Source organism: Miniopterus natalensis, chromosome 9 (assembly GCF_054644295.1).
Source record: "Miniopterus natalensis isolate mMinNat1 chromosome 9, mMinNat1.hap1, whole genome shotgun sequence".
Taxonomy (NCBI): Eukaryota; Metazoa; Chordata; class Mammalia; order Chiroptera; family Miniopteridae; genus Miniopterus; species Miniopterus natalensis.
In genome coordinates this window covers 52,777,772-52,805,689 of record NC_142089.1, presented here as the reverse complement: position 1 = coordinate 52,805,689, position 27,918 = coordinate 52,777,772, and the positions used below count along the sequence as shown (strand labels likewise).

General features: G+C 41.3%; 1 protein-coding gene across 1 annotated transcript; it reads left to right on the top strand.

Moving 5' to 3' along the window:
• The first annotated feature begins 84 nt into the window (after positions 1 to 84).
• On the top strand, positions 85 to 27,918 carry LOC107543171 (uricase). The gene is made up of 8 exons (XM_016220616.2): positions 85 to 189; positions 11,479 to 11,697; positions 14,496 to 14,612; positions 14,712 to 14,790; positions 21,562 to 21,748; positions 23,270 to 23,393; positions 25,385 to 25,468; positions 27,844 to 27,918. The coding sequence occupies exons 1-8, from the start codon at positions 85 to 87 to the stop codon at positions 27,916 to 27,918; spliced, it is 990 nt and encodes a 329-aa protein (XP_016076102.2).

Sequence of the window (27,918 nt, the reverse complement as noted above, 5' to 3'; positions counted from 1 at the left end):
ATTTTAATGAGGCTTGGTGTCCAATTGGCTGTAATGGAATCAGGTAAACATATTGACCGCTCACTCTTCAGGTCAAATAGAAAAATGTTACAAATATCTGTTTTGCCCAAACTAGTCTTTCTCATTTTTGAAAGTGAATCTGAAGTAGAAGGCGAAGAGAAAATGGCACATTACCATAATGACTATAAGGTGAGACAGTTCTCTTCTTAGTGGAGGGGAAGGGTAGATAAGTGTATGAAAAGAATTTCTTTAAGTGCGTGATGCTTTTGAATCAATTATTAAAAATACTGCTGTAATAAATAGCAGTTTACTTCATGCCTGGAAATCCTTATGGCTTTGATTTGTCCCTATATTCATGGATCCAGATCAGAGCCACTTAGGAATTCAGACCAAACTGGACCCTTGCAAATAGAATTAGTTCTGCGGTTAAATGGGAATTGTTCAGGGTTCTCAGGGTTCATACGAAAGGGAGGGCTTAAGGTTCTGTTTCTCCTAAGAAAAAAAGAGTTTTGTGAGGGACTACCCACTCACATATACCTGTGGAGACTGTGAAAAGGGCAGCATTCTGGACTCCAACTCAACCTGGCTAAATCATAATCCTTCTAGTTAGGCTCAGGAGTATACATTTTTCACAGGGTTCATGGTGATGCTGGTATGCCCTCAGCTGTGAGACTTGCTGCCCTGAGGCCAAGGCTATGCTATAGCTGGTAGATGTACAACTTACCAAATAGATAAACCAAGAAACACTTTTCTGACCATTCTTCCATGGGTATTGTATTCTTTTATATATGTTTTTACTGCATTCAGAGAAAAAAGTTCTCAGCAACCCCAACATTTTCATGAATTTAAAAAAATTTTCATAACATGAAGTTTACTTTTCTAAGTTAAAGTAAAGTAAAATTAATTTTATTTATCTTGTGATACCTCCTGGCATTACAATGGCAATAGCTGAGTATGTCAGGCTTAGGATTCAGTGTTGCATTTAGAGAATATAAGCATCTTGTTTTCAGTTATGTAGGCTGAACATTTTTTGAATAAGATGTAAAATAATTTCTGCTTTCCCCTCATTACATGCTTAGCACAGTGCCAAGCAAAGAGAAAATGATCCATAAATATTAGCTAAGATTACTTTTACTACAGCCTGAGCCCTTCCTGTGGTTGGGGTAGCGTACATCTGCATTATGATGGTTTTTGCTAAATCTAATTTTATTTCAAGGTCTGGGAAAATGTTGTTAGGTTACTTTCTTTCAGGTGTTGCTTTCAGTAAGCTTTCTTATCTCCTGTTGTTGCTGACATGATCATACCGAGTGTCAGTCAACAACCTTCCTTATGCAATCACTAGGCATCAAATACTGTACTGGACTTTGTGGGGATCCAAGGATTTCAACATCACCTTAAAGCCTAGATTCCAATGTCTCTCAGCTTTTACTAAAAACGGCAAAGTAATGTTGTGGACAGAAACAGAGTGAATTTGGCAGATGGGGAAAATTCAAATTGGGCAGAATATTTTTCACAATATTACCTACTTTTTAAGCCCAACCAATACAATGTTATGAAAATACCATCTCTGCCTCACAACATGATCACCTCTAAAAATAGTAGAAAATCTAGTCGTTGTAACTTTGCCAAGTATACTGAACAAGAAAGAGTTCGCTTGTTAATGGGCTTCTTATTTTATGGTTGAAGTTTACATTCATTCATCCAATAATTCTAGAAAATCTCAGTCTTGATCTCTTGGAATTCTGACTCTTCCACATTTGCTTTATTTTATCTTTCCAGTACATTTTATGTCTCTTTCATATATTCTATCTCCTGTGTGTCTGCATTAATCCTTGATTCTTTTTTTAAAATTTAATTTTATTGTTGGCAGTATTACAGATGTCCCCCAATTTCCCCCCCTTTACCCTCTTCCTCCCAGCCTCTGCCCCCCCCCCCCCCCCCGCAGGCCTTCACCACACTATTGTCTGTGTCCATTGGTTATATACATATGTATATGAGTTCTTTGGTTAATCCCTTCCAGTCTCCCCCCACCTCCCCTCTGAGGTATGTCAGTCTGTTCCATGCCTCCATGCCTCTAGACCTATTTTGTTTGTCAGTTTATTATGCTCATTAGGTTCCACTTATAAGTGAGATCATATGATATTTGTTTTTCTCTGACTGGCTTATTTCACTCAGAATTGCACTATGGAAAACAGTATGGAATTTACTCAAAAAAATTAAAAAGGGACCTACCGTTTGACCCAGTGATCCCACTTCTAGGAAGATGTCCTAAGAAGCCGGAAACACCAATCAGAAAGAATATATGCTCCCCTGTGTTCATAGCAGCATTATTTACAATAGCTAAGATCTGGAAACAGCCCAAGTGTCCATCAGTATATGAGTGGATAAAAGGTTGTGATACATTTATACAATGGAATACTATGCAGCTGTAAAGAGGAAGGATTTTTTACCTTTTGCAACAGAATGAATGGATCTGGAGAGTATTATGCTGAGTGAAATAAACCTTGATTCTTTACTTGGATGTATCTTCTAGTTCTCTCATTCTCTCTTTAGTGACACTTATCTATTACTTAATCTAGTTCTTCCAAATAATGAATTCTTTCTTCAGTTGCATTTAATCTGTTTCTTAATCCACTTATAAACACATTTCTAGAAGGCCTACTGGGTTCTTTTTCACATTTACTTGTTTTTTTCATGGTTTCTTGTTTCCTGCTCAAGAGAAGCTACACTCATTCTTATCTCAAGAAGAAGATAAGTTCAATCTTCTCTCTTATTTCTGTAAAAATATTAAGTATGTGATTTTTATATTTTATGTCAGGTAATTTCAATATCTGAAATCTTTGCAGGTCACACTTTACTGTCTGTTGTTTCTACAACTCTCTCTCATGATACCTTGCTCCCTTGTGTACTTTTGATTTAGGGCTATGAGTTCATGTTCCTTGAAGCATAACGTGTGAGAATTTTTTGAGACTGATATGCAATTAAGTTTTTCCAGACCCTGGTCTGTGCCGGCTTCATCAAAGTTTAGTCATTTGTGAGGACTCCTGAAAGTCAGGCTACTGGCTTTATTTATTTATTTTCAATAACCTTTTTAGGTATGTTTTATATACCATAAAATTTTTCTAAGTTCAACTTTATTGTTGTTCAAACTTTTATAAGACTTGATGTATGGAGTAAAATCTAGACTGTGACAGAGTGAAGGAAAAAGTTGATGTACTTGAGGGAGGAAGGGGAGGAGACTTGAATTATTATTATTTTTTAAAAATTAACTAAGTAATGCTTTGCTAAATTTATTGAGGTGACATTGGTTAACAAAATTATATAGATTTCAAATGTATAATTCTATAATGCATCGTCTGTATATTGTATTGTGTGCTCACCACCCCAAGTCAAGTCTCCTTCCATCACCATTTATCCCCCGTTACCTTCCCCTACCTGCCCCACCCCCTTTTCCCTCTGGTAGTCACCATACTGCAGTCTATGAGGTTTTTTTGTTGTTTTTTTTGTTTTGTTTTGTTTGCTTCATCCTGGGACTTGAATTATTTTGATGAAAAGGGATGAGACAAGCAAAAAGACTCAGACATTTGTAAAATAAAGAATTGTTCATTAGAGATATGGTTAAAGGAAAGCAAAAGTGGAAAAGGGCCAGAAAAATTTTATTTGGTTAATTCCTACTCATTGTTCAGGTGGCTTTGTGGCTGCCAGTTCCTCCTGGAAGCCATCCTTAATCTCTCTCAATCTGGTTTAGATGTCCCTGTGACCCAGAGCTCACTGTATTTTTTCTTTTTTTTTCTTTTTTTAGTCCTCACTGGAAGATATTTTTTCCATTGCTTTCTCAGAGAGAGTGGAAGGGGGAAGGGGAGGGGAGAGAGAGAGAGAGAGATCGATGTGAGGGAGACACATCAATTGGTTGCCTCCTGCACACGCCCAGATCAGGGCTGGGGACAGAGCCTGCAACCAAGGTATGTGCCCTTGGTCGGGATCAAACCTGGGACCCTTCAGTCCCCGGACCAACGCTCTAACCACTGATCCAAATCGGCTAGGACACTTTTTATTTTCAATTAGAGTAATTATCAGAATGTGTTCTAATCACTTGATTACTTTTCTGACACTTTATTGAGCAGAGGTCAGCAAACTCCTGTGAGCCAAATCTGGCCAGCTATCTGTTTCTGTAAATAAAGCTTTACTGAAGAACAGCCATGCCCACTCATTTACGTATTATGTAGCTATTTTATGCTATCATGGCAGAGCTGACCAGTTTCAATGGAGATCATACAGCTTGCAAAGCCTAAAATACGAACTTTCTGATTCTTTACCAAAAAAAGTTTGTTCTAGTGTATACTCCCTATCAGGGCAGAACAGTATCTGCCTTGTTTGCTGTCGTATTTCCAGAGCTTACCGTGGAGCTTGTCACATAGAAGGAGCTAAATAAATACAAGTGAACGTAGGAATTGAATGAAAAAGTGTTTGGGAGACTTCTGTTTTGGGGTTATGCAAATTTAGAATGGATTAAAACTAATCAGAGAAATAAATAAAAGTGGTTATGTAGGTAAAATCCCATTGTAAAGAACTTCACTGTAATGCTGTGTCAGAAAGGTAGCTGGGCATAGTGCAAATGATCAGGCAGACCTGGGTTCCATGCCCGTCCCCGACGCTCATTAACCATGTGGCTTTGACCAAATGAACAGCATGAACATCAGCTTCCTTTGCTAAAGGTGGGATTCATATCTGCACCATCTAAGAGCATTATCGGGACTCAGCGAGATGCTGTGTGCATAGCCTCTGGCACATAGCTGGTGCTCATTCAGTGCTGGTTCCTTCCCACCTTGTTTCCTTTGCTTCCATGATGCACCTAGTTTGTCCTTATAGATGGACTAAAGACAGTCCATTGGTAACATGGTTCTAATGATCACAAATAAGCCTATGTCACTCATGTATTCAATGGTCCTTAGCCAGATAAAAGTCAGTGTTCAATTCAAATGTAGTGTCCTATCCTTAAAGGTATGAAGCTGAGTTTTCATCCTGCCGCAAAGGGCAATCACCTTCTTATTCTCCCCTTACTTCACAGCTTAAACATGCTTGCAATAAACACAGAATCCATCTGAGTTTAGAATTTCCCTGTCATTAAAAAAAAAAAATGACTAAAGTGCTAGAAAAAGTGATGGTTTGGGCGGGGGCCATCTCTCAATGTCGGGTAAGGTCTATCTAGTATAGTGTAAGTAGAATAAGACTTTACAGTCTTAGCAAGGCTCTTTCTACTATACCTGTCTGCCTATCAGCTGTGTGACTTTGGGCTGCTCACTTAACATCTCTGAGCTAGTTTATTTTTAAAATAAGGAGTGTTTCCATCAAAGCACAAAGTTTTTGTGAGGAATAGATAAGATAAGGTAGGTCTCGTTGGGTGGACAATTTAAAAATGGTGCAGAAATATGTTTCTTTAATAGCATGGCCATTTCCTTCCTTTTTTGGGGATCAGAATGCTTTTTTCTGTCTCTAATGAGTGAAGGGGGCTTGCCAGCAGGGGAGTGTAGGGACTCTGATGTAGTGGGAGAGAGTATGTCACATGGAGCCAAATGGTCTAGATTCTACTCCTGCCTCCATTACTTAGTAACTGGGTGACTTTGGCAGATTACCTGACCCTAGCATCTTCTTTTGTCAATCTTGGATAATATAGCTACTTCACGCATGAACTCTGGGGTGGCTGCCCTGTGCTGGAGCACTCTGTCTTGTTAGCAGTGTGAATACCTGGTGCTGCATCGCTGACTCTGTCTACACTCAATTCTGCCCTTCCTGGGCCTTTATTCACTGGCCAGCTGTGCCTGTGGCCTCCAGGCTGTGGTGACCAGAGGGAAGAAGGGGCCTTCCCCACCTTCCCAGGAAGGGGAACTTCCTGATGGGAGTCTTAGCTGAAGCCGCTCTTCCTGTATTGAAATCTTTGGGGTATTTTCATGAACTATTCTGTGTCACCACACAGGGATGGAGGTGGTGGTGCACCATTCATTCATTCATGACACATTTATTAAACACTTTATTAAGCACCTATTCATATTCCAGGCACTGTGCTGGGTTCTCCTCCTGCCTCCTGTGTGACCTTCGCAGGTTACCTGACCCTAGTGTTTCCCTTTGTCAAACTTGGATAATATAGCTATTTCACAGGGTTTCTGTAAAGAATTAGAGGAAGTAATAGATGCAAATTTCATGATACATATCAAACCCTCACTACATGGTTGCTACTATTATTTTTATTTTCAAGACTTATACGTAAGGAAAAAGGTATCTTTTAGTATATGCATTTCAGTAAAATTTTCTTCCAACTGCCTCTTTGGAGGTCTTCATCAATTCTTTGTTGTGAGGTTTCCTGCCCCCAATTCTATGAAGCTCCTCAGGGCCTTGTTCCAGTTCCCTACCCTAAGGCTGTTGGTGCCCTAGAGAGCCTGCAAGAAAATTAGCATTTCCCCTGGCATTTAGTGAGGACTCTTTCTTCCTTTGTAATAGGCAGAAGTATAAAAATAACTGAGCACCTGTAAATGGAGTCGTCATTAAGTAACAGGTCACTGTTTCTTTCTACCATGTTATGAGTATAAATCGTACTGTTCTTGAAACATCTGCTTGACAAATCCCTTTAGAGTTACCCTTAGAACATAACTCAGGCACATCCCTGCCCGATAACAAAAATAAACTACTCTACAGCCTAAGGCAACATGACATTTTCCACTAGATATCAATATTTTTCCATCTGACATTTAGTAGATCCTAGGCAACCAAAAAAATACCAGCTGCCTCTAAGGTTGTGATTCATCATTATTGTTCTTATCGCTCCGTATTGTTATAATTCACCTAAGTGACATGAATAGTGTTCATTTGCGCTCTCCTTTTTCTTATATTAGTTCAACATTTTTCTCCGAAGTCCTTTTGTTCACAAATATGCAAGAAAGTAGCCAGGCAAGGGGAAAACCTGGGCAGAGAATTGGAAGCACTTCTCCAGCACCTTCCAAAGTCAGAGATGCTGACTCTGTGCATAGTTCTTCCACCTATCACAGCACACTGCGACCCAATTTGTATTCATACTCGGGTGATGGGTCCTAAATAGCCAGCACTTTCATACTCCTCTCTGCTATGGAGGGTAGAGATGCTATTCTAAGACTTGAAAGAAAATTCTAGTTATTTTAATGTTTAAATTTGTAAAAGTTTTACCTTATCTTTCCTAATATTTTTCTACTTCAGATCCATCCACTGGGCCTTGTAGAAGTTAACAGATGCCAGGCTAAGAACCTTAGACCTGCAGGGACAACCTCCATCACTTTCAGTATGACCTGGGAATAAAAGAACTCTCACTATCTCATTACAGAAGTGAAACTTCATAAGATTTATTTAAAATCTCTGAGAGTTTTCTCCAACATTGCTTGTGGGCAAATAATGATTCTCCATCTCTTTATAGTTCAAAAGATGTCTAAGAAAAGGGGATTTTTCTCGTGTAGAGCCAGATAAAGATTTAGTCCTGCTGATACTTTGTCCAGAGTGTTACTCTAGGACATTGAGAGTGCTTTTGTAACTGTGTCCTCAAGCCACGCAAACCTGGGGAAGGACTTCAAAAGTATGAAGGCTGAAGCAGGCCTCATCATAGCAGCACCCTGGCTCTTCACCGCCTTGGCTCTGGATTGGTGTGCAGTCTGTGTATTTATCCCCAACGGTAACCAGAAGGACCCTTGGATGCAAAATTTGACATGGAATTATTATTTACCAATAACAATTATAGCTAACATTTATTGAGCACTTATTATTTGCCAGGCACTTTTGTAAGTACCTTATTTTTTTTCCTACATAATCCTCACAGCAATCCTGAGAGATAGGCACTTCTGTTTCTCCCAATTTATAGATGGAGAAGTTTGCCTCCGTTCATAGAGCTAATAGGTGGCAGGACAAAGGTACACACCCGGCCTGCCTGACCCAGAGCTCAGAGCCCATGTTCTCAGCCACCTGCCCAAGTTGCAGATGAGAGCGGCCTTTGCATTTCACTGGGCAGTGGTCTCGGACGTGGGTCTCTGCTCCATACTGGGCATTGTGCACAATAGGTTCTGGCACTTCTGATGTCTCTGACCATGAGAATGAGAAAGCTTTACTGAAGAGAACAGCTTCAGCTGTGGTCCAGACTATTATCTGTTTTGCCAGGTCCTGCTGAGAGACCCTCGGGTGTCCCGCATCATTCTTGTTTCGTTCTGTTCTAGCCTCAGGAGGTTGTGTCCTTTTCACTCTGACCCATTGCTCAGTAACCTTGATGACTCAAGCTCTGCTCAGGCGCCAAGGGCTAGTCAGGGGCTTCTGAGGAGTGCTCACCTCTCGTGGGCGGTGGGCATGGCCTCTGGGGTGGCTGCGCTGTGCTGGAGCACTCTGTCTTGTTAGCAGTGTGAACACCTGGTGCTGCATCGCTGACTCTGTCTACACTCAATTCTGCCCTTCCTGGGCCTTTATTCACTGGCCAGCTGTGCCTGTGGCCTCCAGGCTGTGGTGACCAGAGGGAAGAAGGGGCCTTCCCCACCTTCCCAGGAAAGGGAACTTCTGATTGGGGTCTTAGCTGAAGCAGCTCTTCCTGTATTGAAATCTTTGGGGTATTTTCATGAACTATATTCTGTGTCACCACACAAGGGTGGAGGTGGTGGTGCACCATTCATTCATTCATGACACATTTATTAAACACTTTATTAAGCACCTATTCATGTTTCAGGCACTGTGCAGAGCACTGGGTTTGCCATGACAACTAAGATAAACATTGTCCCTGCGTCCATACTTTACCATTCCTGAATAAATTAGACACAAAATGAGGCCATTACAAAGCAATTTGATAAATAACTATTTTGAAAGAGCACAGAAGGGGCACCTACTCCAGACCTGAAGGGCTGGGGCAGATTACCAAGGAGAAGTGGCATCAGAGACTTGAAGGATAACTAGAAGAAGTTAGGCAAGTGAAGAGGTTGATAGGAAGTGAGGAAGAGAAAGCGATTTGAAGAGAGAAGGAATGGCAAGTACAAAGGCCTACTGGCAGAAAGCATGCAGAGCCTGGGCAACCACAGTTGGCTCAGGACAGCTGAAGCAGTTTGCAATAGTGTGGCAAGATATGGCGCTGGGGAGATGAGCGTCATTTAATCTTTGAATATATCACTTAGGGACCACTTGCTTTCATAGACTAACCTACTGTACCTTGAATATTTTGCAGCAGGGGATGGAACTGAATAACATTTGTCAAGCCTTAATATGTACTGGGGAGGCTGGATAATTTCAGAGGCCTCTGGTTCTGGATCCCAGCCCTTACCATCCAGGGCCCCAAGTCAGCCAAGTGCTTCTCTCTCCCAAATGAAATCTCTTGTTGTTCAAGGCACATCAGAGTCTTTCTCCTGCTGCTACCAGTAGCGCTCTCCACTCCCAAAACTGGTGGCCCTCTCAAGGTCCCCTCGGCTATTTCTGCTGCTGCTGTGTCCACAGCCAGACCTGATGTGACCACTATTATTATTAAGGTTGACCTCACTGCACCACTAGGTACTAAGAACTGGTCTTTCACACCACCAGCAGGCCTACAAGAAGGGGTGTTTATCTCCATTGATACAAATGGGGAAACTGAGGCTCAGAGACATTAAATTTTTGTCACAAGCCACAAACCTATAAGTAGCAAGGCAGCATTTGGGCTTACTCTTACTCCAAAGCCATTATAACTACACAACAGTGCCTCTTTCCCTGTCACTATTATAGTTTTTGTTAGGATCCCTTTAAGTCTGCTCCATCTGTTTTCTTATTGATCCTTTTTTTGATGAGTCCCCCAGAGATTGGGTTTTGAGGGGCCTCTCAAAGAGTTGTACCGTGAATGTGTCCCTCCCACAAAGAAAGGACAAATTTCAGACACCACAAATTGTTAGGGTATGCAGCATGCCTTTCTAAGCTCTGTCCCCAAGATTTTTAATGTTTATTTTTTAAATATGTTTTATTGATTTCAGAGAGAGGGAGGGACAGGGAGAGAGAGAGAAACATCAATGATGATCGCTGCCTACTGCACATCCCCCACTAGGGATTGAGCCCAAAACCCAGGCAAGTGCCCTGCCTGGGAATCGAACCGTGACCTCCAGGTTCATGGGCTGACACTCAACCACTGGGCAACACTGGCTAGGCTATCCCCAAGATTTAAGCCTCCCATCCCTCACTTTGATTAAGAACATTACAATAATTTCTGATGTTGGCTAGAATTTTAAAATTCTTCCCAGGGCATCTGGTAATTTTTTTATGTAAACATATTTTTAGGCAGTCCTTGGCATATCTGAGCACATTGCCTATGTGCAATTAGCAGGTCAGTTTTCTTTGTGCCCTTCTCCAGATTCTCACTGAATGTTGTTTTTGATTTGCTTTTATTTTTGTCCCCGTCTTTCATTACCATTTTAATGTTCAATTTCAACACTAAAAAAATAATTTTTCTGTCCCTCTGCTCCCTCCTGCCTCTTCTCTCAAACACCAATAAAGCCCAGGCCAAGTCTTATAGATCCTGGCAGTGGAGATGGACATATTTGCTAGTGAGGGCTCCAGCTTCAGACAAGGTTACTAATGAATCAATCACCAAGCTTTTATTAAGTGTCCCTTTGCTAAAGCACAGCTTGTGATGCAGCCAGGTGGCCCTGGCTCTGCACTCCTGAAAGTAATCTGGACTCTCACTAATTACTCTTCTTCCTGGTAGCAAGTAGAAGCAACAATTTTCAAATTGCTTTTATTGATCACAGAACATTTTCTCCAGAATCTCACTCTTTATAAAAAAAGGAATAAAATTATTTCCAGTCAATAGAGTAAAAAAATTTTATATAATAAAGGTGGTTTGCGTAGTGGTTAGGTTTACACAGCGTAATCCTAACCTGGGTGTGAATTCCTGGCTTTACCCTTTACTGGCTATGTGTAGTAGGGCAAGTTGCTTCAGCTCTTTGAACCTCAGTTTTTCCCTCTGTAAAATGGGAATAATATTAGTTCTCAGAGCTGTTATAAGGATTAAATCAGCAGCGGTTAAATAAAACAGCGTAGTTTGGCCCACGAGGTACAGCTGTTATTATTATCACTTATTATTATCAAGAAAGCCATCTTCAAGCCAATCTGATATAATGTCCTCTGTTACTTGTGATTCTCCTTTCTCCATACAAGTTCTCATTCCTCTTCCAAAGTAAGACATGATCTCGCTTTCATGGATACTCTGATTCTCAACGTTTATAATTATAGTCAATCCTCACTAACGTTCATAGGTTCTTGGAACTACAGTGAAACGTTATTAAGAAACCAGTTTTACCAGAGGCTAATTGATATAAAAAAGGATTAAGCTAGAACAGCATCTGATCAACATTATAGCAAAATGATGTTATTTGAGGACTTGCTGTATATGATAAAATTAAGGCTTAAAGAAATTGCGATTGACCGTTTGCTTTCACTTAGCCTTTCTCAGTGACTATGTTTTCGTTGCAGAACAGTGAGGTGGAGTTTGTCCGAACCGGCTATGGGAAGGACATGGTGAAGGTCCTCCGCATTCAGCGAGATGGAAAATATCACAGCATTAAAGAGGTGGCAACTTCAGTGCAACTTACTCTGAGCTCCAAAAAAGATTATCTGCATGGAGATAATTCAGACATCATCCCTACAGACACCATCAAGAACACAGTTCACGTCTTGGCAAAGTTCAAAGGAGTAGGTGTTGTTCTTAGATGCTGCCAGTCGCGCAGAATTCCCCATTCTATAACACGACGATATTACTTGCTTGTTTCAAGTTCCCTTTGCTTTTTAACTCTATTTTTACACTTAAGCCATTTAAAATTTTTTCGTTGCTATTCTAAAATTCCCAGCCTTACAGAAAAGTGTGGTTGTTATTTGTTTGCTTGTTTTTTAAGACTCACCTCTTTGTTCTCTTTTCTTGGATCTCAACTCTCTACAACATCTTTTAGGTAGAGACTTTTATTAAAGGATTTTACAGTTATCTCTTGATCGGGATCATGGCAAATCAACGTCCTGGGAGTGTTTCAGATTTAGAAATTTATACATTTTTGTCAAGCATTTCTTTGAGAGCTATTTATTTTTTTCTCTTAAAATGGTGTGCATTTATAAAAGAAAATACTATTTCTCTTCTTGGTGTTGCTGTAGAAGAAAATCTTAAGTATTAGATACATTTTGGAATTAATTTGTCTAACTTTTAATGCCTTCCTAATCTTCCCAACTCCATAACCATTTAGTATCCATATATGGTGGCAATTATACCCTTCTAAGGGGCCTTGGAACAGATAGAATTGGATATTTTAGTACTTTCCCTGGAGTTTCTTTAAGTGTGAGTGAAGCTGTGCTGGACCACCAGCAGATTTCTGGGCAATTCAAGATAATGTTTTCATTTGCTAAGAAGTCTAAAAAGACAGGAAACGTAGCTTCTTTTCTCATGCTTTTGCATGAAATCCACACCCATGAAATGAGCAGATTAATTAAAATATAAATTCTGCAGGATGAATTTCCACCCTGAACTTTTCTCTTGCTAATCAGAATGGCCCAGCAAGCACAGGCATGGCTATGGAAAAAGGCATTGCTCTCTTAAAAGCATACATTGAAAATAGGATTTTGTACTGCTGCAAAAAAGAGAGCTGGGTAGCACAGATTCTTACATTTTCTGCACTGTGTGATAGGTGCAGGAAAGTGAAGGAATGAATCTGGATGTTAAACACTGTTTATTCACTTTAGATAGAATGACTGTATACTTTTTTATCCAAACCAGTACAATTTTTTTCTTATTTTTTAAATTGAGATATACTTGGCATACAACATTATATTAGTTTCAGGTGTACACCATAATGATTTGACTTGTATATACTGCAAAGTGATCACCACAATAAGTCTAGTTAACATCCATCGCCACACATAGTTACAGAATTTTTTTCTTGTGATGATAACTTTTAAGATTTCCTTTCTTAGCCACTTTCAGATGTGCGATATAGTCTTATTAACTATAGTATCCCTGCGGCACGTTACATCCCCATGACTTATTTATTTTACACCTGGAAATTTGTACCTTTCGACTCGCTTTATTCATTTGACTCCGTTTTGCTCACACCCCCCACCCCTCACCTCTGGCAACCACCAATTTGTTCTCTGTCTCTATGAGCTTGGTTTTATTTGTTTGCTTTGTGTTTGTGTATTTATTTATTTATTTATTTATTTTTAAAGGGGAGAAATTAATATATTTTTAAAAGTATAACTGTGGAAAAGTAGTAACAGTGTCATAAATGAAGAGTTTTCTGAGCATATAAAATGTATTATTCTTCACGCACCAGGCTCCATCCAGTTTTTGTGGGTACAGTTTTCATATACAATATTTGTAAATGAACTTGAAACTTCTGAAGACAGCCTCGCCCTTTTGGTTTGTCATGTCCTGGGCGGTCCTGTTGGGACATGGAAGTGTTTGTGTTTGTTTTAGGTTCCACATATAAGTGAGATCATACAGCATTTGCTTTTCTCTGTTTGACTTATTTCACTTAGCATAATGTCATCAAGTTCCATCCATGTTATTGCAAATGGCAATATTTCATTCTTTTAATGGCTGAATGATATTCATATATATATATATATATATATACATATATATATGTATATGTGTGTGTGTGTGTGTGTGTGTGTGTGTGTGTGTATGTATGTATAACATTTTCTTTATCCATTCATCCATTGATGGACACTTAAGTTATTTCCATATCTTGGTTACTGTAATAATGCTACAATTAACATGTGTGTATCTTTTCGTTAGTGCTTTCATTTTCTAAACCAGGACACTTTTGAGAATGAAATAGGATGTTATTAATAATTATTCTGGGACAACAGGTATAAAAGATCTCAAAAATGTCAGAGCTATCCTGGGGATACCTGTACAAATAGTCCATCTTAATTATAGGCAAATAATCTGTAGATTATGATAGTACCATAAAACACTGCCTAGAGATTAATATGAAAAATTTGTGTGGAAGTAGGAAGCTGCTTTATGGGGGTAGACAGCTGAGGATGGGAATGGAAGGCCTGTTCGCAAGGCAAAAAAGCTGAAGTAGCCCTTCATTATCATTTTTCCTTGGAAAACTGGGAGGCCTATTTGCCAACCTCATAAAAAGACTGAGGTATTTTGGAGTATACTATAGTACTGTACTGGTATAGCTGATGGCTGAGTTTACCATGAGGAGCATCTGAATGTTAAGTTACTTTTGCTCATCTACTCATCTCCTACAAAACAGGTTTCTTTTGAAAACAGGATAGCCTCACTTGGTGATGGTGACTTAATAATTACACTTAGGAGCCCTTGTGCAAAATTGGAGTAACAACCAATTCATCTCCCAAGATTCTTTCTAATTCTATGTTTCTCTGACTCTAGAAGGCACTTGATCCGAAAGAGAGCTCCATGGATATTAAAAATTATTTTTAAGTGGGGCAGGTATTTCTGATCACTAGCATTTTGTTTCTTTCTACAGATCAAAAGCATAGAAACTTTTGCTATGGATATCTGTGAACATTTTCTTTCTTCTTTTAACCATGTCATCAGAGCTCAAGTCTACGTGGAAGAAGTCCCTTGGAAGCGTTTTGAAAAGGTTACTTTACTTATTTGTGTTCTCAGTTTAATTAAAGAAATTGGTTTTATCACATATGCTGAAATTTTACTGGAAACAATGTTTGTCTCTAATTTTCAGAATGGAGTTAAGCATGTCCATGCATTTATTCACACTCCCACTGGAACGCACTTCTGTGAGGTTGAGCAGATGAAGAGTGGTGAGAAAATATTTTTCATGCTTTGAATCTGCTGTAGCAATTTGTTTTTCTTCTTCTAAACTACTCTAATAGGAAAACTGTAAAGAATTTTGAAGGCTTTTAAATTTGAGATGGGAATGAGCATTGTGACTTTGGATTACATTTAAAAACAATCTGCTTTTTATCTTAAAAAATATAAAAATGAAATAATACCTTTTGCAAAAACCTGAGAGTTAAATAAAGTAGATCATTTTTTTACCCTGTTTTGAGGTAAGGGGGCAAAAAAGGTCCAGGCTGACAAAACCCCAAATCTCTGAACTGTCTGACCTGTACTTACTATACCGGGCTTTAATTATAATAACCTTTATAGGAAATAGCTAGTGAATAACAATCACATTTCCCTGGCATTTTATTTGCTTAATAAACAACTATTGAGATTACTATAAAAACAAATCTCATTTAAAATGGCAATGACAATTATACATTTCTTCCTAGTTACCAAGAAATTTGAAAATTAACTGTGGAACATAATTACAATAACACCAGGCCTGAAAGTAGAACATAGCACTTCTACTAGGAAGAACCCAATCACACTGCTTCACTTAAGTGCAAGGGAGGCTGGGAAATGCAGTCTAGCCAGGTACCCAGGGGAAAGAGGAAATAGATTTAGTGAACAGCTAGCAGGAAGGTTAAAAGAAGACTGAAGAGAAACTGTGCAGGTTGGCAAATGGGTCACTGGTGACTTCCACAAGAATATTTTAGCAGAGCCCTGGAGGGGGAAGTGAAGTGGCCAAGTTAAGGGCTCTCCTGATCAATAAGAAAACAGGCTGCTCTTCACACACCCTTGTTCTTTCCAGGAATTTCCAGGAGTTATCATCTGCCCGAACTGCAGTCACCTGGCTGCTGTAGAGTGGAAAAACTAGTCACCATAATCAGGGCACAGCTTTTTCTTTCTGCAGAAAGCTGCAAAGCTTCAGGGTATTGCCATCGTTGTGGCGGTGTTCTCAGAAGCTCCAGCTTGGCTTCATCTAAGACCCAGCGCCCCTCTGACATCCATGGGGTGGAGGGACCAGGGAGGGGAAGCAGCATCAGTTGCCTTAAGAGCAGGCAGTGTGTGTGTGTGTGTATACACATATATGAGTGTGTATATCTACCAGTGTTGTGTGTATGAAGATGACATTTGTACTCTGTACCTCTTTGGAGAGTAAAGATCTGTGTTTGGGCAGCAAAGTTTAATTCTTCATTTGTTTATTATCTAAGAGCTGAAACTGTGAGTTGAATCAATGAACAATTATTGTCATAAGAAATGGCCTTGCATAGGCTTAACTGAAGAAAATAATCATTATTTTTATACACACACACACACACACACACACACTCCAATCCACAGGGTGAGGGCTGTTGTTACAAACCTCTAAGTAGGGCTCTTGGTAGGGGGCCGGCTAGGTTGGTGAGAATTCTGCCCCCTCAAACACATGGACTTAGTCACACTTTCAGCCATGTAACTACTCCCAAAAGGGGCTTTTCCCATTAGAATATGTAACTGAGTTTCTCCTAGTGGGTTGAATTCATTCTTATCAATTGAGCACACATCTATAGAAAGCCTACTGAATCTCAAGCACTGTGTTAGGCCCCAAGCATTGCTATAAAACTCCCATTGCATTATTCAGTGTACTTTTGGCTCTTGAGTCTACTAGTTTCATAGGAGAATCTGGAAGAGGGAAAGAAATTTTTTCACCCAAAGAGATGAAGACTGTTATATTTGTGACTTCCCGAGCTCTGAGAGGAGATCTAGGCTCTGCACTGGGATGTGGGATGTTGGTTTGGGTGTTATATAGAACCAGGATCTCCCAAATTCTTTCTTTCATGTGTCTCTCAGAACTACAAGCTTAGCCAAGCCTCAAAGTCACTGGGATGGTTGAGATACTAATTTGAACTTTGTTGGGTCCCAAACTTCTGCACTATTTGAATTATAACATCAAATTTCTCTCAATCTGACACTAATTATAAAAATTCATAGCTAAGTAGAGGAATGGATGATGGAGATGAGATCTCAGCTAAGCGAGACTATCTTTTGGTAGTAAAAATAAGCTACTAACATGGAAACTAGTGGGAGGTGGTGGTTTTAAGGAAGGGATGATGAAATTGAAGTCCTGGAGAAGAACAGATTTAAGAAATGTCAATCTGGGCAGACCATAGAAGTGAGATGGGCCAAGTGGGAGACCCAGGGCAGAGATGGCCGCTGCCAAGAAGGTTGTTTATGTCCTTTTGATGTCAAGACTAAAGTGCTCTTCAATTCCTCCAAAAGAAGAGTTCTTGGCAAACCCAAGGTCTTTTAAAATCATCTTAATTATCACCTAGTTGTACAAAAGCCCATTTAACTTCCTTCCTTTGGATGATGTCATCTTTCCCTACCCAGAATTACACAGAGGGAGCTTTCGCTCTTCCTGCATGAGCTAAATGGACTCTCAAAGCAAATGATATTTAATTGATCTTCACTTTTTTCTAGCACTTTACAAGTTTGAGGTTTTCTACTAGAATGATTTAATATAGTTTTAAAATATTCTGCTTTTAGCTATTTGTGTCCTTTTTGGAGGTGTTAAATATGGAAGCAATTATTCTCTTTATGACAGGATTTTTTCTTGGCTCAGTAAAGCTTTGTGCTTTGTGACACCTGATGCGTAGGTAAGGAATTGGGCTTTTCTATTAATTCTCAGTGAATTTCTTTCCCTTGGAGAACTAAAGGGTAGGATGTATGCTTCTCTGAGAGATAAGCCACAATCTGTTAAGTGTGTAGGAGGACACTAAAAGCTGGAGAAGATTATATTCTAGCAAAGTGAAATGTGAAAATGCAAAAGGGAGCTTTTGCATTACTCCATAACCATGGCAGGAAGGCAAAAAACTAAAAAGCTGATTAAATGGTTTAATAGGAAGTAACCTAGAAAAGGACAGTCTTTTTTGTTGAATTGCTTCTTATTAGTCTAAATTGGAATCCTTTTTAGAGTGTGTGAGGCATCATATTTTTAGTTGATGGGTCCATGAATTTGAAAGGCTCAGGTTCTTACCAGTGTTTAGGAGGCTTAGCACTGCCAACATAGGAGATAAAATAAGCTGTCTGATTTCATCCAGAGAATCTAATATGTGCCAAGGGAAAGAAATTCACATTCAAAGAGGATAGGTTTTTTGTTGTTGTTTTGTTCAGAGAATGATGAGTGTACCAGAGTAGATGGTTTGCATTCTGCCAAAACTGTGGCAAATAGTTAACTGTTTTGGGGAACATGAGACATTTTATTCTATGTGAAACTGAGGCCAGAATACATTAGAGAATGCAACTGCTTTCTCCATTTTCAGAGTCTAGCAAGAAAGTAGATCATTTCAAAGTTGCCTAGCAGAAGTGACACTCCTGGAAGATCAATAAATCTCATCGTGGGCCGGAGGTAGACAGTGACAGCATATCAGAAGTAGTTTTCATAACCCCATGAGCCTTTGTGAAACATGGGAGATATTTACAGGTGGTTGAAGTTCTAAGAAGAAGTCAGTTATGGCAAAAACATCATAAAAACCTTTATAGAGCATTTTCTTAGCTATTCTAATGCCTTTATGTGTATTATCTTAGACATGTATCAACTCCAGGAAATAGGTATGGTCATCACCTCCATTTGACAGATGAGAAAATCAAGGTAGAGAGAGGTTAAGTAAGTTTCTCAGGCGAATATTGTTCATAAATTGGGGAGGAGAGGCACAGAGAGTGCTTAGATTTGAATTTAGGGAATCTGAGGCCCAAAGCTGTGGGCTCAACCCCTATGCAACCGTATATCCTGGAATTCTCTTATGATGAAGACCATTGGAGGAGCCAGTCTTTTTTACTTACACGGATGCTGGCGATCAAGGCCAGCGGTCTAGGAGAAGATGAACCAGGTAAAGCTTGCCTTTGGTTCTGTTTCACCTTCTCTTTATCTCCCTTTAAGGGTTCCCACTACTTTTTTGGCCCTACTTCTAATTGCAAACTCACTTTTCATTTCTATAGAATTTTTTTTTTAGAAGGGATTACTGTTGGAAATAGATTATAATATTAGTTTATAAAGGTTTAAGGAGTCAGTCCTTTAAGGGGTCTTTGTATTTCAATAGAAAATTTTAAAGGAATAAAACGTTATCACTGATGTTTCAGCCTAACTGGTGTGGCCCAGAGCATCGACCCATGAATCAAGAGGTCACCGGTTCGATTCTCTGTCAGGGCACATGCCTGAATTATAGTCTCGAACCCCAGATTGATGCTTCTATCTCTCTATCCCTCTCCCTTCCTCTCTCTTTCAAATCAATCATATATATATATAAAGTGATGTTTCAGTTTCCATTTCAGACCAAAGAGGAAGGTATTTTTCAGTCTGGGCGCTCTATCAGAACCCCAAGCACACAATGGAATGGGAAGTGCCAACCTCTTTATCTCCTGGAAAGACCTCTTATTGTAAAGAAAGGGGGAGTTAAAGGAAGGAGAAAACTTTGTGTAGATGGGAGTAATCCAAAGAGGAGGAAGAGAAGCATGGGATTTCACAATGGGGTACTGATTTCAAACTCCACCTCTGCCAGTTCCTATACACGTCACTATGGGCAAATGATTAAAAGCCCTGGGTAAAAGTACTTATGTAATAGACAGCAACCCAATGCATGCTGATAATCAAGGCCTTTTTAGCTGATATTGATGCCCTCACCCTATCCCCCTGCCACACTGTGTATTAGAGTTGTGAGTGAGGGTGGTCAGGAAGGGAAATGGTAAAGACTGATGGAGGAGAACTGTCTAGAGAAAAAGAGAGAAAGTTGTGAGATATTCATTTTTTGATGTGAATCAGTCTTGTAGCACTCATTCATTCATTCATTCATTCTTACTGATTACTTCTATAATTCTCTCGAATTTGAGACGTAGGCTCACTTGGATCAGCTCCACATTGCATTTAGAAATGCTGATTTTTCAGAACCAAGTCTTCACACATCTAGAATTTGATAAAACCAGCCAACTTAAAAGCATTAAGGCATTGCTGGTGTCTTTCTCTTGATTCTTCTGCAGATGTAGCTTCCAATGAGAACTTCAGAATATTACAGAAATAGCATTTTCAGTTTTACCACGTTATCCTGGAACACTCTGGACCGAACACCTTATTTAATCAGTACATATTTAATCAGCAGACCTGCCGCTGACCCCTGGCCATTGCTCGCTCTAGTAGATGCACACATGTGGCAGGGAAAATATCAAAATATAGTCATTATTTATCTACTTCTGGAACTCCACACCTCCTGAATTAACTACAGCAATTAGAACCACACAGGTGATGTAAACATTGGATTATTAAGAGCTGCCCTGGGTTGTAATTGAGGATCATGGGTTACATTCTTATTCTTCAACTAAGACCATGCCTGACATCTCAGCCCTTGATTTATATACTAAGCAGGCCAGGAAGGTTAGATATTAATCAGGACTAACTTCAAGATTGAAAAGAGGTGACCTTTGTTATCCTGCCATGGCAGTGTGCTATTAGGGATATGTACCCAAGTGTCCCCTGAATGTCCAGCCTCACCAGACTGCACATGCAAATCAGACCATAGTGATGTTAATTCCTGAAATGTTCTGGTTTTGTAGCTCTCATTACAAAACTTCTGGGCCTCTCCAGCCAAACTCTCCCACTTTCTGACAGCCCGAGGGTCTGTCTCACGTGTTCAGGGAGAAATTGGCACCACTGGGTACAACTTCTGCCTCACTGGCTCTGCTCAGCATTTGCCGTGCCAGTTATCACTGCTCCATGGGAAGAATGATGTTCTCCACAGAGAACTGTACCCTGGGGCTTCTCAGTGTGTCAACTGGAGCCATCATCTCTTCAGGCTTCACCAATCTGTTGGAGCTACAGTGTGTTCCACACAGAAAAAGAAAAATATAATTGTTCTCTCACTGACTCTGTGCTCCACCTGCTACCTGGGCCCTGAGCTAAAACTGCCTGGTACACAAGTAAACAGCTTACTCAGATTATGCTCATCCCCCCTCCACCTCCCTAATTCACCTCATGAGGTGACATGAGGGGCTGCAAGAGAGCCATAACATCCCCTCCATTGTTTTCAGCTGTGTCTTCTCTCCCCCAGGTCCTCATGAACCAACTTGGTCCTTCCTCCTTCAGCCAAAAAACTTAGGCAGAGCTATGCTTTGCGTGTCACCAGCCTCATCTTCCCAGTCTCCGTTTAGGCTCAGTCAGGCTTACACTGTTGTCCATTCATGAAGTTTGGTTTCACTGAGCTCATAACCACAAGGGAACTGAGGGTCTGGTGGGATGAGAGCCATAAGTCAGCATAGGCCATCGACGTGAGGACTGCCCCCATAAAGGGAATCACAGCAGCAGGCAGAACCGCTCTGTGGGAGCTTATCAAGTCATTGCAGCATGGTTGTCTAGTGAATGAGATGCAGCTCAAAAAATGGAAGGTGTTTGGCCTAGAAGACAGCCCTGTATGTAGTGAGAGGAAGGTATTCATTTCTGTGGGCTTCAACACAACATGGAGGTTTAGTCTCTGACCTTAAGTTCTCCAAGGGCAGGAGAGGGCAGGGAGTCGTGGAATCCAGACAGAGGGAAAGGCACACCGTCCTCATCATTTGGACTTCAGAGGAGTCAGGGGGACAGAAAATGTGGGCGGTGATGTAGTTCTCTGTATAAGCATAGTGTGCCATGTTTTAATGACCAGGATCCTCAGGACTAGGTATCAGTGGAAGGCACTATTTTATGACCCTATCCCCGCTTACCTTTTTACTTAAAACAGGACCTCTAGTCATTCATTCTGGAATCAAAGATCTCAAGGTTTTGAAAACGACCCAGTCTGGATTTGAAGGATTCATTAAGGACCAGTTCACCACCCTCCCTGAGGTGAAGGACAGGTGCTTCGCCACCCAAGTGTACTGCAAGTGGCGCTACCGCAAGAGCGGGGACATGGACTTTGAGGCTACCTGGTATGAACATGTGCTGGGGCCTGGAGTTCATGAATTCTTCAGTTTGAAAGAGAAACATAGAGGCCATTCAATTCAGCTTCCCCACTGTGCCAAATCCCTTCTGTTGGATAACAGAAAGCCAATGGTCTTACTCTGAGTTAATAAACCTGCACTTGAATCTCAGATTCTATTAGCAATAATGACCTTGAATGGACCACCTAATTTCCATGACCCTGTGCTTTTAATTGATTAAATCAGTACTTCTCAAACATTATTGTGTTATCAGAATCACATGGAAGACTTGTTAGAATACACGTCACTGGGCCTACTCCTAAAGGCTCTGCCTCTGTAGGTCTCGGGTGAGACACGAGAACTTGCATTTCTAGCAAACTCCCAGGTGATGCTGATACTACTGGACCAGGGGCCATGTGTTAAGAATCTCTGTATCAAGTGAGAATAATGATATGTGACTTCACTACCTCACCGTGCATGCAGAAAGGGCTAAACTAGTGTGACCAATACGTCCCACTTTGTCAAGGATTTTCCTGATTTTAAAACTGAAAGTCTCATGTCCCAGGAAACCCCTTGTTCCCAGGCAAGCTGAACCTCGGCTACACTCTAAATGACATAACATTCACCGAAGCACTTGTAAAAGATAAATGCCTTAACAAAATAAAGGTATGATTATTATAATAGTATCCTGACAGGCAGTAAGTAGGCCCCTGAACTCCCAGAGTCTACTTTTTGATCAGGCATCTCCTTTCTTTGCTGAAGCTCTAATTGTTAGGAACTTTTACTCTGTGACGAGCTGGAATCTGCCCCTGGGAGCTTGCCCCCATTGGTACAGCTTTGCTCTGCTCCTTTGATTATGTGATAGGCTGGGAAATGCGTAAAGACAACCTCACCTCAATCTTCTTTTTCCTTTTTTATTTCAAGCGTTTCCCATGGGCAGCAGCCTGATGTATTTGTGTTGAAGAGAGTACAAAATTGAGCGTGCCAGAGTCAGGGTACTAGCTGGGCCTCCCACTAAAGAGAAGCCTTAACGTGGATCATTTAACTTTTAAGCTCAGATTCCTCACCTGTAAATTGGGGATAATCATAGCACCTGCCTCAGGTATATTCAGAGAATTCAATAAAGTAATCAAATAAAATATTTATCTCAGAGAAAAAACACTAAAACAGCAATTCAGGAACCAGCCAAGCTGAGCAGTCAGAACGCTGCAGTGCTTGGGAGTGCTCTTCACAGGTTCCTCAAACGTGGAAGAACATTTATCCTGGGATTCCCACCGGGCCCTGGGGCCAGATTAGGAAGACAGCCCAGTGACGCTCAACATGTCCATTGAGTGGTGTGTGTGTGTGTGTGTGTGTGTGTGTGTAAGGAAATTGGAAGTGAGATTTTTTTTATATTACAAGATCTTAATCTCTTCTAAAATCAACAATAAAATTGTTTTCTGAGGAATAGGATGGTCACTGCTTGGTAGCTTTATAATACATTCCCAAAGACCACCCTATGAGTCTTCAGTTCTCTTTTCTGTGTTTTAGGGACACTGTTCGGGACATTGTCCTGGAGAAATTTGCTGGCCCCTGTGACAAAGGCGAGTACTCGCCCTCTGTCCAGAAGACCCTCTATGATATCCAGGCGCTCTCCCTGAGCCGGGTTCCTGAGGTACGTTTCATCACTTGCCATTTTGAGGACTGCGAGAACTTGTTGTGTCTCCCGTCAGCTCTGAGAAAGAGTTGAGAGTTAAAATAAGAAAGTGGGAGACACATGAAAAATGACATCTGTTGTTGTTCAAAAGCTTGTTATAGCAAGTGAGGAGAGCAAAAAATGGAAAAAATCTGTCCAACCTGAAAACACAGGCCACCGCTATAGTTCTTTAGTTGTGCTGAAAATTCTTTGAGTCTCTTCACCCTGCCACATTTAAGTTTCAGGAGATCCAGAGAATGAAGGATAGATGCAGAGTGATTTTATCCACCCGTCCGTCCATCCATCCATCCATCCATCCATCCATCCATCCATCCATCCATCCATCCATCCATCCATCCATTTGATATTATTAAATGGTTATTATGCATCTGTCAAAACATGAACGATACAAAGATAAATTAGACATGATCTCTACTCTCAAGATGTCATCATTTAGTGAAAGAAGCAAATGAGTAAACTAACAATACAATAAAGAATAGAGAATTATGGAAATACAGAGGAAGGCACCTACCTCAGGTATAGGGGATAGGGCCAGCCAGGCTTTCTGGAGGGAAAGGTGTTTGAGTTGAGTTTTAAGGGATAAGAGGGGGCTGTCCAGGTTCACACTCAAAAGTGAGGGAATAGGGTAGGTATGGAGACAGGAGGCAGCATGGAACAGTCATTTACTGTTGAGAGTCTCCATATGTAAAGCCTAGAGATGAGGCAGGAACTAGATCAGGAGGGCCCTTGTGGTTTTATTTATAGTCTACTTTATCCTGAAAGCTCTTAGGAGCCACCCAGGGGTTTAAGCAGGGTATGGTGCCTCCAGATTTGCACTCCAAAAGGATTACTCTGAAAGAAATGTAATAAATCAAAAAGGCAATGGACTTCTGGCAAGAAGAACTGTTGAGAGGCTGTTGCAGAAATCTGGAAAGTATCCCTGCACTAAGGCCATGATGGGATAGAAAGGAAGAGTGTTAGCCTTAGATTTGGGCAAGCAGGACTCCAGCCATGGCCCTGCACTTTTGAGGCTTGCTTCAGGCCATCCTCTGGCTGAGCTTATCTTCACTGGATGAAAATCAGTAAGACCAAGGCAAAAAACCCCTCAGAAGCCCATGCATCCCCTCTGTACCATTCTCTGGATACCTGTAATCCCGAATTTCCTGCCCAAATAACCCTGAGACTAATTCCAGAACCTGAGCAAGTCTCTTCTCTAGATCCTTTGTCTGCAGGGCAGATCATGCCTTTGGTGTGTGCACCCTTAGGCCTGGGAGTGGGCAAAAATCAGACGTTTGCAGGAGGTATGGATGGGATTTGATATGCAAGCTGGGGTGTTCACCCACCTGAGTATAAGAAAGAAGATGGGATGGGCCAGGGCTTGGAGCTGACTCTTCCCATGCTACCATGTCCTGGGATGACACTCGAAAGAGTCAAGGAATTTTAAATTAGATCCTAGCCTTCCAGGTTGTTATGAAGGTATATTTGCCAAGTTAGAAGGATAGAACATATTCCACTTAAAAGTGGTTTGATTTTTAGCTTGATTTATAACTTTTAAATCTTTAAACATCTGGTATGTGGGCCTCCAATTATACTCTTACCCCAGGGTCCACAAATGCTAGGGAAAGGCCTGGAGAGGTAGGAGTGCAATGAGGAGGGATTTAGGAGGTGGAGTGGCCAGCCCCAGGAGACCAGTTTGATGCTGAAGAAGTCTCCCATGTTTCTAATCCAAGAAGCCCTTGCTTTTCTGAGAAGTAGGTTTTGTTCACGGAGAGGGGAAGAGTGGGCCCACCATCTACTACTATGACTAGGAGGAGAGAACAGTTTGGGGCGGTAGAGGAACATCAGGGCCTGTCTCAGAGATAGAGGTGGAGGCTGAGTAACAGGCTAGTGGGTAGGTGGGGGAAGGGGGTGAGTGGCGGATAGATAGATTCTCAGTTGCCCAATGTGACGTATACCCTTGTGGATTCCAGATAGAAGATATGGAAATCAGCCTGCCAAATATCCATTACTTTAACATAGACATGTCCAGAATGGGACTGATCAACAAGGACGAGGTAAGAACTTTAAAAATATTTAAAGGATGAGTGTGGCTCAGTGGTTGAGCGTCGACCTAGGATCCAGGAGGTCAAGGCTTCGATTCCCTGTCAGGGCACATGCCCGAGTTGCAGGCTCGATACTCAGTAAGGGGTGTGCAAGAGGCAGCTGATCAATGACTCTCTCTCATCATTGATGCTTCTCCCTCTTGCCCTCTCCCTTCCTCTCTCTCTAAAAATCAATAAAAACATTTAAAAAAAATGTATATCTATATATCTATATATATAGATATATATATATATCTTTAAAGCACAGCTCCCCTTCCCCTACTTCCTTATAAATTTGAGATGATAATATCACCAACCCAAACTCTTAAGAGCTGTTGCTTTTGGAATATTTATAGTTGCCACTGACTAGAGAGCTCAGACTCTGGGCCTCTCCACACCTGAGGCTGGAGCACCCTGGAAGTGCATGAGTGATTTCAGGGAACGGCTGGAAGTCTCAGGGAGTGAAAGACAAAGAAAGAACAGAGTGTGCCTAAGGAAACAGCTCTGAGATCTCCTTCTCTGAAAAATGCCCCACAAGGTCACAGCTTCATTATTTTCCCATCGAAAGGCAATGAGGAGAAGTAAAGGTTCTATTTTCATTCCGTCCATCATCTCTAACTTTTGATTAAGCAGTCAATTCAGTAGCATACAATATACACAAGAAAGATGAAAGCGGATTTGTGTTTCTACTTGCAATTACGGAAAGCAAGCTGGGGAAATTCTGTTTTTGAAAGGAAAGCTTGTCTTGGAAAAAGCGCTTACCCTGACTTATTTTTAGCCACGGCAGAAGGTTAAACCAAGTCAGTGTGTCTGACTAGACAGCCTGAGGTCCTGAGAGGCAGCCTGTTGGAGCCAGTTTTAGGAGATCAGGCTGTCCCTCCACCCTTGAATTTTTTTATTTGATCCATCCTTCTACAGGCTTCTAGAATATGAAAAACACCATTTTGGTAGCTTCTTTTAGTGCGGGGTGGGAGAGAAGGGGGGAGGGGCCTTCTAGTAACAAGGCCCTGCTGCCATAGAATCATATCCTTTGGTGAAGAAAGACCAATGACAGAGTGTCCAGAAGGTCCTACATTCTCCACCCCCTCCCCTCAGCCATATTAGTCACAACCCTCTGTCCAGGAACCTGGTTTCTCTGTTCTGCAAATTGTGTTGCTGTGCACCACCCGGGCTATAAGTGGAGGCAGGGGAGCAGCGCTGGGAAGCAAAGGTCGCGCTCAGGTGCCTGCTGGAGCTGATACGGAGCCCTGAGTGCAGAGGAGAGCAACAGAGGTCTCTTGTGCTGTTCATTCAGCTGAAAGGAGGGGCGGCACTGTTCCCTCGGAGGAAGGAAGGGTGTTGATTATCAGAATGCTGTCGATTCGGATGTAAAAACTTTCTAAATGATTGCCTTCTGAAGGAGAGGGCCTAAAAGTAATCCTGGCCATGTCCACCAACAGTGAAACAAATGTGCCCCGAACACAAAAATGCACAGGAGTCACAGCGAGCAATGCTTACTTTACCCGCCCCCCGCTTCGCCCCCACTCAGCCCCCACCGGCATGGAGAGGAGCGTCTCTGCGGGGCCCCTGACCTTCAGACCTGCCCCCCACCCCAGCTCAAAAGCTTGCCCAAGGGCTGAGGCTGCAGTGTCCTTGCTCTAAGAAGTCAGACTGGAAGCTCCCTCCTGGAGTCCAGCAGGAGACCTGAAGGCAAAAAGTCCTACGTTCCTTTTGGCCAGGGCTCTGCATAAAGTCACCTGAGTGGCTCAACAAGCTGTCCCTGTGTCTGTGTTTGCACTTTGGGGATGGCTGGAGCCACTCTCAGGCCCTCACCCAGCAGGCGTGTGCAAAGTGAAGGCAACACATGAGAAGCAGGGAGTCAGGACACACTGACAACAGCAGAGAAGTGACAAATGACAGGGCAGGGAGAAGAACTCTAAATGCGCAGCTGTCTGGAGCAATTTAGCAATGGGACAGCAGCCCCGTGGACCTCAGATGCTCCTGAGGGCATGGCGGTCTCATAGCGCTGGACAGTGATTCATGTTCAAAGTGAGTCATCAAGCAAAGGCCAAATTACGTTCACTGCACTCTATTTAAAAGGCAGGGATATGTAATGCATTTGAGAAACATTTATATCTCAATGATTAAAATTTTTCTAGAACGAAAACTCTTTAATGTTCTGGGGAATTGACTTATCTCAACTGTTGCCAGAAAAATAAGGCGTGGCCAGGCTTAAAGAAACTCGAATGTAGGGCACATACATTTTCTTATTTAGCAAGTTGTTTTTGCTATTGATTTACTGTTGATTCATAGAATAAAGGAGAAGTCTATTTGAATGGCTCTGAAGTTACAGTGTGGTTTTTCTACAGGTCTTGCTACCCTCAGACAATCCGTATGGCAGAATTACTGGTACAGTCAAGAGGAAGCTGGCTTCAAGGCTGTGA

Bases quoted from the DNA above. Each gene is read 5' to 3' on its own strand.
- LOC107543171 (XM_016220616.2), top strand. From the start codon at position 85: ATGTTACAAATATCTGTTTTGCCCAAACTAGTCTTTCTCATTTTTGAA. The intron at 14,791-21,561 runs GTGAGAAAATAT...TACTTAAAACAG, and splicing joins GGTTGAGCAGATGAAGAGTG to GACCTCTAGTCATTCATTCT. The intron at 25,469-27,843 runs GTAAGAACTTTA...GTTTTTCTACAG, and splicing joins GACTGATCAACAAGGACGAG to GTCTTGCTACCCTCAGACAA.